Source organism: Monodon monoceros, unplaced genomic scaffold (genome assembly GCF_005190385.1).
Source record: "Monodon monoceros isolate NGI ecotype Baffin Bay Population unplaced genomic scaffold, NGI_Narwhal_1 Super_Scaffold_4, whole genome shotgun sequence".
Lineage (NCBI taxonomy): Eukaryota > Metazoa > Chordata > Mammalia > Artiodactyla > Monodontidae > Monodon > Monodon monoceros.
Window position 1 is genome coordinate 76,123,892 of NW_021703781.1, and position 13,586 is coordinate 76,137,477.

Sequence of the window (13,586 nt, forward strand, 5' to 3'; positions counted from 1 at the left end):
GGGGGAGAGGGGGGGAGAGAGGGGGAGAGAGAGAGAGAGAGGGACAGAGAGAGGGACAGAGAGAGGGACAGAGAGAGGGAGAGAGAGGGAGGGGGAGAGAGAGAGAGGGGGAGAGAGGGGGAGAGGGAGGGAGGGAGGGAGAGAGAGAGGAAGAGAGAGGGAGAGAGAGGGAGGGAGGGAGGGAGAGAGAGGGAGGGAGAGAGCGAGTGAGCGAGCAATAAAAAACTCAGCAGTAACACACCCAAAGAGTTTAGATTTGGGAATTATTGGAACAAATTTTCTTACTGTATTTAAAAGACAAGCCTCATGTCTGCATAAGAACCAAAGAGAACATCCAGAAACAAAAAGTAAAACACAGCTGAGTTTAAGTACACATTTTGTTATGCTTAGTTTAATACCATTTATGTAAACTGAAAAACACAAAATACTATATATTTTCACGTATACCTATTTACGTAAAAATATTTGAAAGGTGCTATAGAAAATCAACACCAAACTTAGGACAGAGATTATACCTGGAGGGGGGCTGAGGTAGTCTATATTGTTTAATTTTTCCTTTTTTTTTAAAAAAGAAATGTATGCATATTATATACCTGAAATTTAAATAGGTGTATACATAGAAAAACAGGTAACAATGGTTATTTCTATGTAGTATAAATATGGGTGAATTTTAGATCATTTTTACTTTTATATATTTTAAATACAGGTATTCCCCAATATTTGAAAGTTCCCTTTACCTCACTTTTACAAAAGACCTACATTAGTACCTGTTTTCACTTAACTGAAAGAAATCCAAAGAGGACCTTTGCTTTTACAAAAACAGGCAAAAAGCAAAAAAAAGCTTTCAGCGTTTTTTTGGGCAGCAGCCATTGTAGAGACAGCTCACCCTGAGCAGGGGGAGGGGCCCCACTAAGGTCCTTCCCTGTGAACTACACTCAGCATCTCAGCATCAAGCTGCCAGAGCTCTGAACCGTGTCTGCGAGCATCTGTGCTTCATCTCGATTTATTTTTTGCATCCCTTAACAATATGTGTCCCAAGGTAATCGCTTCTTTACTTTATGCCATTTTGGCTTATAAAGGGTTTCACAGGAATGCTCTGCTTTCAGATAGCAGGGAAATCTGTATTTAAAATATTAACAATAAAAGAATTAATTTTCTTTTTTATAAATTTATTTTTGGCTGCGTTGGGTCTTTGTTGCTGTGCATGGGCTTTCTCTAATTGCAGCGAGCGGGGGCTACTCTTTGTTGCGGTGTGTGGGCTTCTCATTGCGGTGGCTTCTCTTGTTGAGGAGCACGGGCTCTAGGTGCACGGGCTCAGTAGTTGTGGCACGCGGGCTCTAGAACGCAGGCTCAGTAGTTGTGGCATATGGGCTCAGTAGTTGTGGCTCGCGGGCTCTAGAACGCAGGCTCAGTAGTTGTGGCGCACGGGCTTAGTTGCTCCGTGGCATGTGGGATCTTCCCGGACCAGGGCTCGAGCCCATGTCCCCTGCATTGGCAGGCAGATTCTTAACCACTGTGCCACAAGGGAAGCCCCAGAATTAATTTCAATCTTTGGGCCAAAGGAAAAAACCAAAGAGAAAACATAGACTATTTAAAAATTATAAATATGGAAAACACTACAAGTTAGAGTAAGTACAGACAGAGCAGTGTTTGGGAAATTCCTAGACTTACATGCCATGTAATCAAGTATGAATAAAAGTATGAATAAAAATGAAATAATGATCTAAGAAGTTAGAGAAAGAAAATAAACCTAAAAATGGAAGTGATAAAGATAAAAGCAGAAAATTAGTAAAATAAAAAATTAATTACTATCATTTAGCAAAGACATTACAGACATTCTAATAATGTTAGATATTTTCATTTAATTATCACAAAGTCCAATGAGAGAGATGTTATCTGAGATTTGTAGATGGGAAATGAAAGTAATGAAAGTAATGTTTCTGTGGTCTAACAATAGTAAAAGGAAAGTCATATATAAAATCTAGAGCTGGTTCTTTGGGGGTAGGAGGAGTTGAGGAGAAACGAGGTAAATCTAATAAAGAAAAGATAAGCCAATAATGGACAAATAAGTACACAAATACAATGAACAGTGTTGAGGGTTAGTTAGGTGGTCATCTAGAAAAATAAAGTTGGATTCCTACTTCATTTTATACACTAAAGAGCAGATGGATCAAATATTTAAATGTGAAGAAAAGATCATGAAGGTATAAGAAATAGAAAAACATATTTGTAACCTTTGGGTAGACAAGCCTTTCTAAACATGACAATAAAAAGTGGCAGGGCTTCCCTGGTGGCGCAGTGGTTGAGAGTCTACCTGCCAATGCAGGGGACACGGGTTCGTGCCCCGATCCGGGAAGATACCACATGCCGCGGAGCGGCTGGGCCCGTGAGCCATGGCCACTGAGCCTGCGCGTCCGGAGCCTGTGCTCCGCAATGGGAGAAGCCACAGCAGTGAGAGGGCCACGTACAGAGAAAAAAAAAAGTGGCAAAGGAGGCGACAACACAGTTTATGAAAAAGGCAAAAAAACAAATGGATTTTAAACCTGTGGAAAGATCTTACATCTCATTTTTAGGAAGAAAAATGTAGATACTTTTTTTTCCAACCTATCACGTTGGCAAAGATAAAAAAAATCTCTGAACGCACTATATTGGTGAAGACCTGGGGAACAGAAATTGGGACGACTCCTTTAGAAGCATTTCTGCCTCATCTACCAAATTTCTAAATGCGTATGGCCTTTGATCAGCAATTGTGCTCCCAGGAATTTATCCCACGTATATCATCATGCGTCGGCCCAAGGTACCTGGGCAAGAATATGCCTGTTTGAAGTAGCAAATGATTGGAAACCACCCATGTGGCCATCAGTAAGGGACTGGTTAAAGAATCTACGGTGTGGTTCTACCATGAAATACTACACAGCCAGTGAAAAGGATGAGGTAGATCTGGAATAACCAAAGTGGAAAGAAGTACGGAGTGTGCTGCCATTTGAGTCCACAACAAGGAGCTAAGGTTTGAAATAAGAGTGATAGCAAGGTGATGGTTGCTGAAGAGGCGTGACGGGCCGCCAGGTTTCACTGTACCTTCCTCTCCAATTTTGAGTGTCTGAAATTTCCAAATTTTCCATAATCTCTCACTCTGCAGAGAGAGACAGGTGGAAGAGACTTTTCACTGTATTCTAAATTACATTTTACAAAAGCCTAGTAGCAATGATTGCTTCTGGGAAGGGAGCCTGATGACAAACGTGGGAGAGAGACTGTTTTCTAATAACCCTTTACACTGTTGGAATTTTTTACTTATAGGCATCCATTGTTTGTTACAAAATATAAAGGTAAAGTATCAGGCATCCATTTTGTTCATGTACAATCTGGGTGTTTATAGTAACAGAAGTGAGTGGAAAACAAACATGCCATTGATTACTGTAATGAGTTAAACGGCTTCCCTCTGAAGTTATTTCTCTCCAGGGAGATAAGGGTGCTTCCACGTGCAGTACCTTTAGAGACATCAGATGGGTTTGTCATGTAAATATTAGTGTAATTTCTACAACATGGCATTTCTTGTGGTTGTTACTGGTATAAAGTCAAGTGTCTTCAATGCTAAAGGCTGAGAAATTTTTCTTAAACTGACTTCATGTCCTATGCAAGTGTTTCCTACAACTTGTGTGACTAGTACTTTGTAAAACTTGTTTACGCTTCAATTGTACATAGTATTTTTTAAAGAAATGTATTTTTATTTAGATACCTTCAAAGTTGAATTCCTCTGTGTGAAGCATTGTAAAATGATACATTTCTCTTTTGAGTGTCATTCCGGTTGTACAAAGGTTTTCACTGGTTCCGTATTTCTACAGTTACTGACAAGCATGTCACACTGACTTTATCCTACATATAGTTGGCGTTTCAAATAAATGGCTTGGATAGAGAAAAAAAAAATCAGTGTATGATATGAAACCCAACAAATTTTAGCTGAAGTTTCTGGGAGTACTGGGCAGGCAGAGGTTAGCAGGAGTCCAAAACCTTGGTAACTACACTTTACATTTATAGGAGTAAGGGGCTCCAACTTCGGCTAACCCATGACTCACTGATATGGCAGCCCCTCCCCACCCCCCCGGGAGTAAGTGAGCCAGTGACAAGGCTTATTATTTACTACTGAAAATTCACATCAATTCAGCATATTTCCTACACGTCTACTGTGTTCAAGGGCCTGGGTTGAGGTGTACCTGGAGATGAATAACTGAGTCTTGTGCCTTCTGAAACGGGGCAGGACAGGTGTCCGGGTAACTCTGGGCTGAGGCAGCAGGTGAGTAAGGAGACCCCTGGGAGGACTGCAGAAAGGCTCAGGAGCGCGGGGGGGGGGGTCTCAGAGAACACCTGGGCAAAAGGGTGAAATCTGGGGAGCACAGAGAAGGCACAGAGGACGCTTCCCAGCACGTTTTCTCGGTTATTAGCTTTAGGTTTCCCTAAAGTAACGAAGGCTTTTATAATGATCAGTTTTCTTGTATTAACATCTCACTTCTTTGGGAGAACATCTCGATGAATGGATTCTTGTGAGTGCTGGTTTAAGTGTCGGACACCCACACAGGTCACAAGGGTGCAAATCCTCTTTCAAATCCATTCAGATACTGAATTCATTCTGTTGAAGATGACTTTGAAAGTTTGGGCTCAACCTCAGAGTGACCAGCTATCACCTGATGGTTCCTCAATCATGGTCTAAAGTAATATTTTTGGCTCCTATTTATATCCTTATAAAGCATTTATGAATGAGTAGTTATTCTCACGAATAAGAGCCTGTGTTAATTGTTCATCACTCTTTGTGTGGTCTGGGAGAGGGAAGGCTCCTTGAAATAGCTCTCCCCCGCTCCCTCTGAGGCTACGTAAGCCAAGTCTGATTGCTCTACAGTCTTAGAAGAGATGTACAAGATTGGCTAGTCTTGTTTTACAAAATACGGTGTGTTGTATGTTCTACAGACACAGGTAAGGTGTGGATGAGGAGAAATGTCATGTTTGTCAGAAACGCTGGACTGAAAATCTCCACCTCTACAAAAAATGCATGGAGGATTTTTCATTTAAGATGCTGCGAACGTCCGGAATGCAATGCAACTACTGCTATGGTTCTGAACAAGGGCTGGTTCCAAGAAAGACAATATTAGACAAGAATGGCTGGAGTATGACACTGTTACAAGCAAAAGCAAAGAGAAATGCAAGATTTTCTTGTTATAGTCTGAGGCTCTGCACGATGCCAGAAGGTACCCCCACCCCCCCGCCCTTCACCTTTATCTCTGTGGCAAAAGTGGGGAAAAATGAACAAAAGATCATCAAGGGAGTCAGTGATGTGAAACACACTCATCATGCCAGTCCTCCTGCAGTTTCTGCCTCCCTCCCCTCTCTCCAGCCACCTGCTCGTGCACCCATTTTAAGACTGCAGGTGGAGAACATGGGCTTGAGCCCTGGCTCTCCTGCTTTGGGGGGTCTTGCTATTTGGCCTCACTTTGCCTCGTCTCCTCCTCTGTCCGATGGGGCTGTTGGCGCCGTCTGTCTCGTAGGCCTCCTTGAGTGCGTTAGAAACGCCTGCCAGGTGCTTAGCCCGGGAGCATCAGCCACATAACTGGCGCTCAACACGTGCTTTGCTGTTTCATAACAATTCAAAACACAACTGAGAAGCTCCTTATACCAAAACACTTAGTAAAATAACTCAAACACACATAGGCATGTATAGGCCACTTGGTTATAAGAATAGAAATTAATCCTGCCATTGCTGAGATTTCTGCAGTGCAGACCAGTGGTGCCAGAAACAGGGCTGGTAAATATTCTCACAGGCCCATCTGCCGTCTCAGGAAAGGACTTTAATTCAGCAAAAATCTAAGAGACAGATTCGGTCGTCGTTTTTTGCTTCCTATTGTTCTAGTAAAGAAGCTAATCTGACTGGCAAAACAATCTTAACCAGTCAGTTCAGTAGTATGACTCACTGATAAGATTCCACGGAGAAAAAGCACGTCCTAACATTTTCCAGGAAACTAAGGGCTTAAAAAAATAAAGCAGTCCAGATCAAGTATGACCACACATCAGCACGTCTAGTTCAAATGCCATTTTAAGGGGCAAACCTTAACAAAAATACAGATAAATGCTAAGTGATGCTTTCATGCGATTTTTACGTGTTAGAAGAATGGCCCATCTATGGATTGAAGGTGCCACTTACACTCCCATTAGAATCATGGCACATTTCAGACTGACAGCAGAAAACTGTTTTGATCTCCAACTTCTTAGCACAGCCTTCTCTAGACATAATTCTGTGAGCAGAGAAGTCTATTTCGTAGATGTGACATTGAACGTGTTTTTATTTAAACTTTAAATGAATGAATGAAGCCTATTAATTATAATAAACTGCGTAAAGGATTTCAGTTTGCCACATCCTAGAAATTTAACGAAACTCCCAGAGTTTGTCCCCGATCCTTTCCTTTTCTCATCCGGGAATAAAGTTAGGCACACTGGTGTTGGTGGGTAAGAATGTCACCTGAATGTCTTCACATTTTCCAGTCTTTTGAGTCACACTTATTTTTAAATTCATATTTAGTAACCTGAGACCCTCTCTCGTGTGATGGTATCAGGGTCCCTGGGTGGTGTCTGTGTCGGGGGGCTGCGCCTGCCACCTCCCACCCTGTGCTCCTCCAGGCTGCTGTCTGGGTCCTCTCCCCGCAGCTCAGGCCTGACTCTGCAGGAGGCCGTCCTCCCCCTGCACACATGCCCCTGGTGAGACTGCAGCCTCCCCTTCATCTGCCGACCAACTCAAGACCGGCACGAGGCCGCGCTGGTTAGCCCCCTGCGCTGAGGTTTGGGGATGTACGGGCAGAAAAGGGAAATGTAAAACTCGGTGTTCAATGTTATTTCTCCTAGAGTCGCTGGCTCTCCCACTGCTTCTTGGGCCCCCTTTCCTCCCAGAAGTCAAGTCGGTTGACTTTACAAACGATGTCTGGGGTGAGAGAAAGTGATCCTTTCGCACTATAAAGCACAGCTCTTGAGCTCACGTGCCCCCATCTCTCCCGCTACCTGGGCGTCAGAGCTCAAGCCTGCTGCCCGAAGACGCCCCTCCAGAATTCTGCTCAAGACACGTGTTCGGTGTGCACGTGTATTTCCTTCCCTTATTACACATTACTCTTTAAAAAACGATCATACAGTAAAATTGACTTTTCTGGGGTACAAAATTGGATGATTTTGAACACTTTTTTAATCAGAGAAAAAACACCTAAAATACCTTAAGATTAACCATCATCAGAAAGCCTCTCAAAACCCTCTGGGAACCTTCTGTAGCCACTCCTGGAACTTGCCCTGTTTTCCTTTCCTCCTCTTTCCCTTCCAGAGCCTGAGATAAACGCTCTATCCAGCAGCTGTCAGTGCAGAAGACCTCCCCTGGTGCTTCTGTCATGGCTTGTAAGATGGAAATGGATGCTGGTTTGTCTGATCTCCTCATTTAAGTGCCCATTCCTGGTGGACTGCTAACCTAATATACAAGGTAAGGCAAGGGCCAATGCAATGCCAAGCAGAGCAAAGATAGTCTATCATGCTCCCTGCCTATGCACACAACTGTAGGTGCCCACACACCCCTGTGACCTCTTATTTTTTTCATCATTTTTCTAGCCATTTCTCAAGCCCACACTTTGCCTTTCATGCTCAGGCTGTGGTTCAGGAGAACTTGGCAGCAGTCAGCTAAAAGCTAGATGAATACACTGAATTATTTTCCTCTAAAAGAGCTGACAGGATGAAAAGGAAATGAAAGTTCGTTTCCTCCATCAAGGCTGAGGAGTTAGTTTGAGAAGCTTGAGTTCCAAGGCTCATTTCCCCAAGAAGGAAATGGTAGCCCAGAAAGGCCCATTTGTGGACAAGAGAAGGAGTTGATTCAACTGTCCTTGATTTTTAAAAATCACACAGAACATTTGATGGAAAGATCAAACATTTTCTATAAAGAGCTAACTTACCCTTCAGATGTGAGGCTGACCACTATTGTGGTGTTTATGATAGCATTTTCCTTCCAGAAAGTGTAGATGGTAAGTCTGGATGAACAAAGCAGGGCTGGCCATGTAGCCATGTGTCTGTCATGTCATGTGGGACAGGGTACTAGTAATGCTAAAGTACAAAGTGTCAGTGGATTCAATCCGCGTTGCCAAACCGGAGCCACCTCCGAATAGGCACCGCACTTGCATGGAATTAATGCCAGTTCCCTCTGTGTGATGGGAGGGAAAGTGCGAGCTTAATCTGTATCGTATGTCTCGGAAAATCTCCAGACAGACAGACACCAGCCTGGAGTGAGAAGTGTGGATTTTTCAGTTACTAATGTTTAAAGGGTAACGTTTCCTCAGTTTCATAAAACAGAATGAAGACCTTTTTCGGGGCCTGCTTTAAAGGAACTCTTGGAGGCGTCGCTTCTGTAGGCATTCACTGCTGGTAGGAAAAATGACACCAGCAAGTAGAAATATCCTTCCTATTAGAGACAGTCCTAGTTTCACATGGTACACAGGCAAGCGGCTTAAACAGAGACAGGAAAAGCCTCAGTACCAGGGAATCCTTGGGGAAGCGGCTTATGGGCTCTGTGACTATCTGAAATTTGCATACAAAATATTGAGTAGTGGTGCATCTTCTGACGGTTCATAGCCTTCATCAGATTCTCAAATAAGTCCAGAAAAGTTTAGAAGGTGCCCACCCCTTCCACCCATGTAAATCCAAGACAGGTTCAAAAACCAATGTTGACAGAATGGTCAACAGACAACAAAATAAACAGAAGTTATAGGTGGATCTTAACTGACTGAAATGGGAGAGGACTTCGTAAGCACAAAAGGAATGGGCGAATTCACCAAAGATTAATAAATTAAATATTAAAAACTGGAATTTCTTTTATACCAAAAAAAAGCATAAATAAATAAAACTGAAAGACAAATTAGGGAGATGTTTACAGTAAATTACTGGAAAAGGGTAAATATTCTTAACCCATTAAGCAAATGAACTGTAACAAGAGGGAGGAGACATGGGGATGTATGTATATGTACAGCTGATTCACTTTGTTATACAGCAGAAACGAACACACCATTGTAAAGCAATTATACTCCAAGAAAGATGTTAAAAAAAAACTAACAAATCAGAAAGAAAAACTCTCACAGAGAAAAAAAATAGGCAAAGGATGGGAACAGACAACTTACAGAACAAATACAGTTAATAGCAGCTGTATGCTGGAGCTAGCTGTAACCAGCCCATGTCAGCTGATTCTCTACTTCTTGTTCAGTGACATCACGTTAATAACTTGAAATTGATCATGGGGGAGTTTTTACAGCAGAGAAGTTACCTACAAATCAAGGCTTTTTTTTTGGACAGCCAATTTACGAGCACACCATTTGTTAATAGATATACAAAAAGCAGTTTAAGTGTCCTGGCAATCAAAGAAATGCAAAAAGAAATGAGATCTGGACAAGATGGAATAAGCACATTTCACCCTATTCCTCCTGAAAATTATAACAAAAAAGCCTGGAGAAAATTCATAAAGCAGCTGACACTCTAAAAGTTGCAGGAAAGTAAATGGACTGGCTAGGGACCTCAGAACTCAAGGAACGACCCAGTAGTGAGCCCTTGTTTTTGTTTTCCCCTCCTTTATATCTTGGCCTGGGCTCTGGAGAGGCCCCCATCTGGAAATGCCAGTAGCAACACACACACACACACACACACACACACACACACACACACACACAAAAGCTGGAGGAAAGCCTGCTATCTTTAGCTAAAAGAACAGGAGAAGGGTGACCCAGTAAGAGCAACATTTGACCATACCTGACCTTACTCTACCTCTGGGTGGGCACTAGGAAAAAGCCATGCCCTGCTGTCCCCACTGGGCACCACATCCTGGGGCTGGCAGAGCCCTGCTTTCCATCCCTCCTTGCAATAACAGACCTCATCTCTTCCCTGGAACAGAGACTGTGGATGGAATTTTTCAGTGGATTTCTCATGACCATAAAGACCAGAAGGAAGCAGAACAACAGTTTTCAAATGTTGCAAGACTAAAACAGTTAACCCAGAATTCTATATCCATTGAAAATATTCTTCAGGAATAAAGGTGAAACAGACATTTTCAGATGAAGAAAAACTAAGAGAATTTGTCACCAGCAGACCTGCTTTCGAATGGCTAACTCGAATAGCCGAAGGAAGTTTTTTCAGACAGAAAGGAAATGATAACAGAAAGAAACCTGGAACATCAGAAGTGAAGGAAGAATGGAAAGGGTGACTATATCAGTAGATACTGTAAACCATTCTTCTTAAGTTTAAAAAAATCATGCTTGATGTTTGAAAGCAAAAATGACAACATCTGAAGTGGTTCTCACTACATAAAGGTAACACTTAAGACATCCATATCTTAAAGGGAGAGGGATAAAGGGACCTAAAAGGAGGTAAAGTTTTTACATTCCACTTGAAGTGATGAAATATTGATACTAGTAGACTGTGATAAATTATGTACCTATATTGTAATCTTTAGAGAAGCAGTTTTCAATCAGGGGTGACTTTTGTCTCTCAGGGAACATCTGGCAATGTTTAGAGACATGATTACACATGCTACTGCCATCTATAGTTGGTAGAAACCAAGTTGCTGCTAAATATTCTATGATACATGGGTCAGTCCCATACAACAGTCATCCAGCCCCAATTGCCAACATTGTTGAGGTTGAGAAATCCTGCCCTAGGGCAGCCATACAAAAAAGTGCAGACAGACGATATAAACACTCCTGATGAATCAATATGGAATAGTGAAAAATGTTCAACAAACCCACAGGAAGTCAGGAAAGAGGAGTATGATAAAAACATTAAAATGGTAGACTTCAATTCTAACATATCAATACTTACATTAAAAGTAAATGGTCTATACACATCAGTTAAAAGACAGTGACTGACAGAACAGATGAAGAAATACACGACTCAACTATATGTTGTCTCTGAGAAACTCATTTCAAGTAAAGTGACATAGGTCGATTAAAAGTAAAAAGATGGAAAAACACATACCTTGCAAACCCTAATCAAAAGAAAACTGAGGTGAATGTATTTATGTGAGATAAAGTAGATTTTAGGACAAAGTCATCAGAGCTAAAGGACATTACATAATGATAAAAGGGTCAATTCACCACGAAGACACAATGATCCTAATTGTTTTGTACCACGAACAACAGAGCTTCAAAACACATGAAGTAAAAACTGATGGCCGAGAAGAGACACATTTATAGTTGGAAACTTCAACATCCCTTTCAGTAATTTATAGAACTACTACAGAGAAAAATATTTTGTTTTATGTATCAAATGCACAAAGCTTTGAAATGTTAATACTCTGTACTAGTATGGGAATGTAAGTGCGTATCCATCCTGAAAAAATGTTTAATTTATACATTAAGACGCTTAAAATGGTTATACCATTTTTCAACCCAGTATTTTCACTCTTAGGAATCTCTCCAAGGGAATAATTAAAGTGGTCCAAAATTTATCTATCTAGACCTTCATAAGAGAGCTATTTATAATAGCAAAAATTGGAGACATCCAAACATGCCCAGTAATTGGCAAGCACTTAAAAAAGTATTCTATATACACATAGAGTGCTGTCGATAAAATAACATTTTAAACAATTTTTAATGCCATGGTAAAAGGGAATGACTTTAAGGCAAAGAAGTAGTATATATATAAATCAATATACATATAGAATAATCTAAATTATGTTAAATAGACATTTAAGTAAACAAAAATTGATAGAAGAAAATATAACATTGATAGCAATGAAAAATGACCAGTGATTATATCATTGTGCTTTTCATTTGGTTGCTTTTACTTTTTTCCCCACCTCCAGTTTCCTGTTGTTCATGTCATAACAAACTGTTACTTCCAAAAACAGCATAAAAATGAGGTCATATACACAAAGTGTCTTATACACTCTTGCATCTGGTACGGAGAAACTAAATCGGTGGTAACAGTTTTGTAAATAATTTTTGAAGGTGAAAAAGGTAAGAAAGTATGCCCATTATCATTCCTAAAGTGATCATCTCTGTTTTATTGCCCAGGCCTAATTATTCACAGTGCCAACCTGTCATTCTCAAAAGTGTCATGGTCTAGATGACAAGTTGAATGGGCACCCTCACTATTCTGAATAGAAAAGATAAAAATATTCCTAATAATAACTAAAATATATTGCACCATAACTAGACACCAAGCACTGTCCTAAATGCTTTACCTGGATGATCCTGTTTATCCATCTCAGGAGCTGAATTATCTCCATTTTATACAGGTGCTGAGAACTTAAGCAACTCGCCCAAGTTCAGACTGTAGCAAGTAGCAGAGTCTGGATCTGAATGACCCGCCATCAAATTAACAGCTGAGGGCGTACCTGGGCCTGTCTGAGTGCAGGGTTGGCCGGCAGGGGTCTGGCAGGGACGCAGGGCACACGAGGAGCCGGGTGCAGGGGCGGGAGTCCTCGCTGAGAAGAACTGGGCAGAGGGGCGGCGTCAAGGGCTTTGAGGGGTCTGCTGATGTCCACATGCTGACACTGCGGCAATCTCCTGGGATTGTCCTGCGGGGTCAGAGCAAAGAGCCGTGATGTGGTCATTACTGTGTAATCCCTGGAGGGACAAGCAGTGCTAACTCATCTGCTCTAGCTGCAGGGGGAGGGCAGGTGGAGAGGGGAAGAAATCAAGGGATTACAGCAGAGGGAATCTATAATTATTGATGTCAGCTTCCGGATTCTAACAAACCACCCTCCCCCACCCCCAAACCTGGAATAGTGGGGTTGCTTTCTATCTAATTGTTTAAAAACTGGTTTAATTCGTAAACAAGTAGGTGCAAGGCAACCTTAGGAAGCACCAACACACATGAAGACACAGACCAGATCTTAAGGAAATTCCAAAGGACTTGTGAAAATGAGACGTAGTTCAGTGTGCACAAGGCTCGATGAGAACTGAGGAAAACTCCTGGGGAAGGAGCATCGGGGCGGAGGTGAGGGTCTGGGTCTGGAGGACCGTCTCCTGCCTGGTGGCCTTGTTTTTAGCGACAGATGAGAACGGATGCAGTGTGGGTCTCATGCCCCCTGCCCCTCCCTGCCTCCCTTTTTTCTTCCTTTCTATAAATAGCTTTATTGAGGTTTCATTGACTATTAATTGCATATATTTAAAATGTACAATTTGGTAAATTTTGACATAGATTCACACCCATGAAACCATCACAGTAAGTAAAGCGATGGACACATCCATCAGCCCATCATCCTTCCCTCCCACCGCCCCCCCTTTCTCCTTCTCCCAGCAACTATTGATCCGATTTCTGTCACTATAAATTGGTTTGCATTTTCTAGAATTTTATATAAATGAAATCATCATTTTTGGTCTGGCTTCTTTCACTCATCATAATTACTCTGAGATTTATCCAAGATGTAGTGTGTATCAATAGCTCATTTTTTCTAATTCTGAGTAGCATTCCATGGTGTAAATATACCGAAGTGTGTTTACCCTTTTACCTGTTCATTGATATTTGGGTAATTTCTGGTTTTTGACTCTTCAAGATAAAACTGCATCTTTGGCTCTTGCAAATGAAGCTGTTTT

General features: G+C 41.6%; 1 protein-coding gene across 1 annotated transcript in view; it reads right to left on the minus strand.

Annotated features, from left to right (window-relative positions):
* LOC114908456 (disintegrin and metalloproteinase domain-containing protein 12-like) overlaps positions 1 to 13,586 on the minus strand; it is a 668,284-nt gene that overhangs the window by 22,886 nt on the left and 631,812 nt on the right. Inside the window, exon 24 of the mRNA XM_029244622.1 lies at positions 12,383 to 12,565. Within this exon, the coding sequence (XP_029100455.1) occupies positions 12,383 to 12,565 (183 nt within the window). The remainder of the gene's footprint in view (positions 1 to 12,382; positions 12,566 to 13,586) is intronic.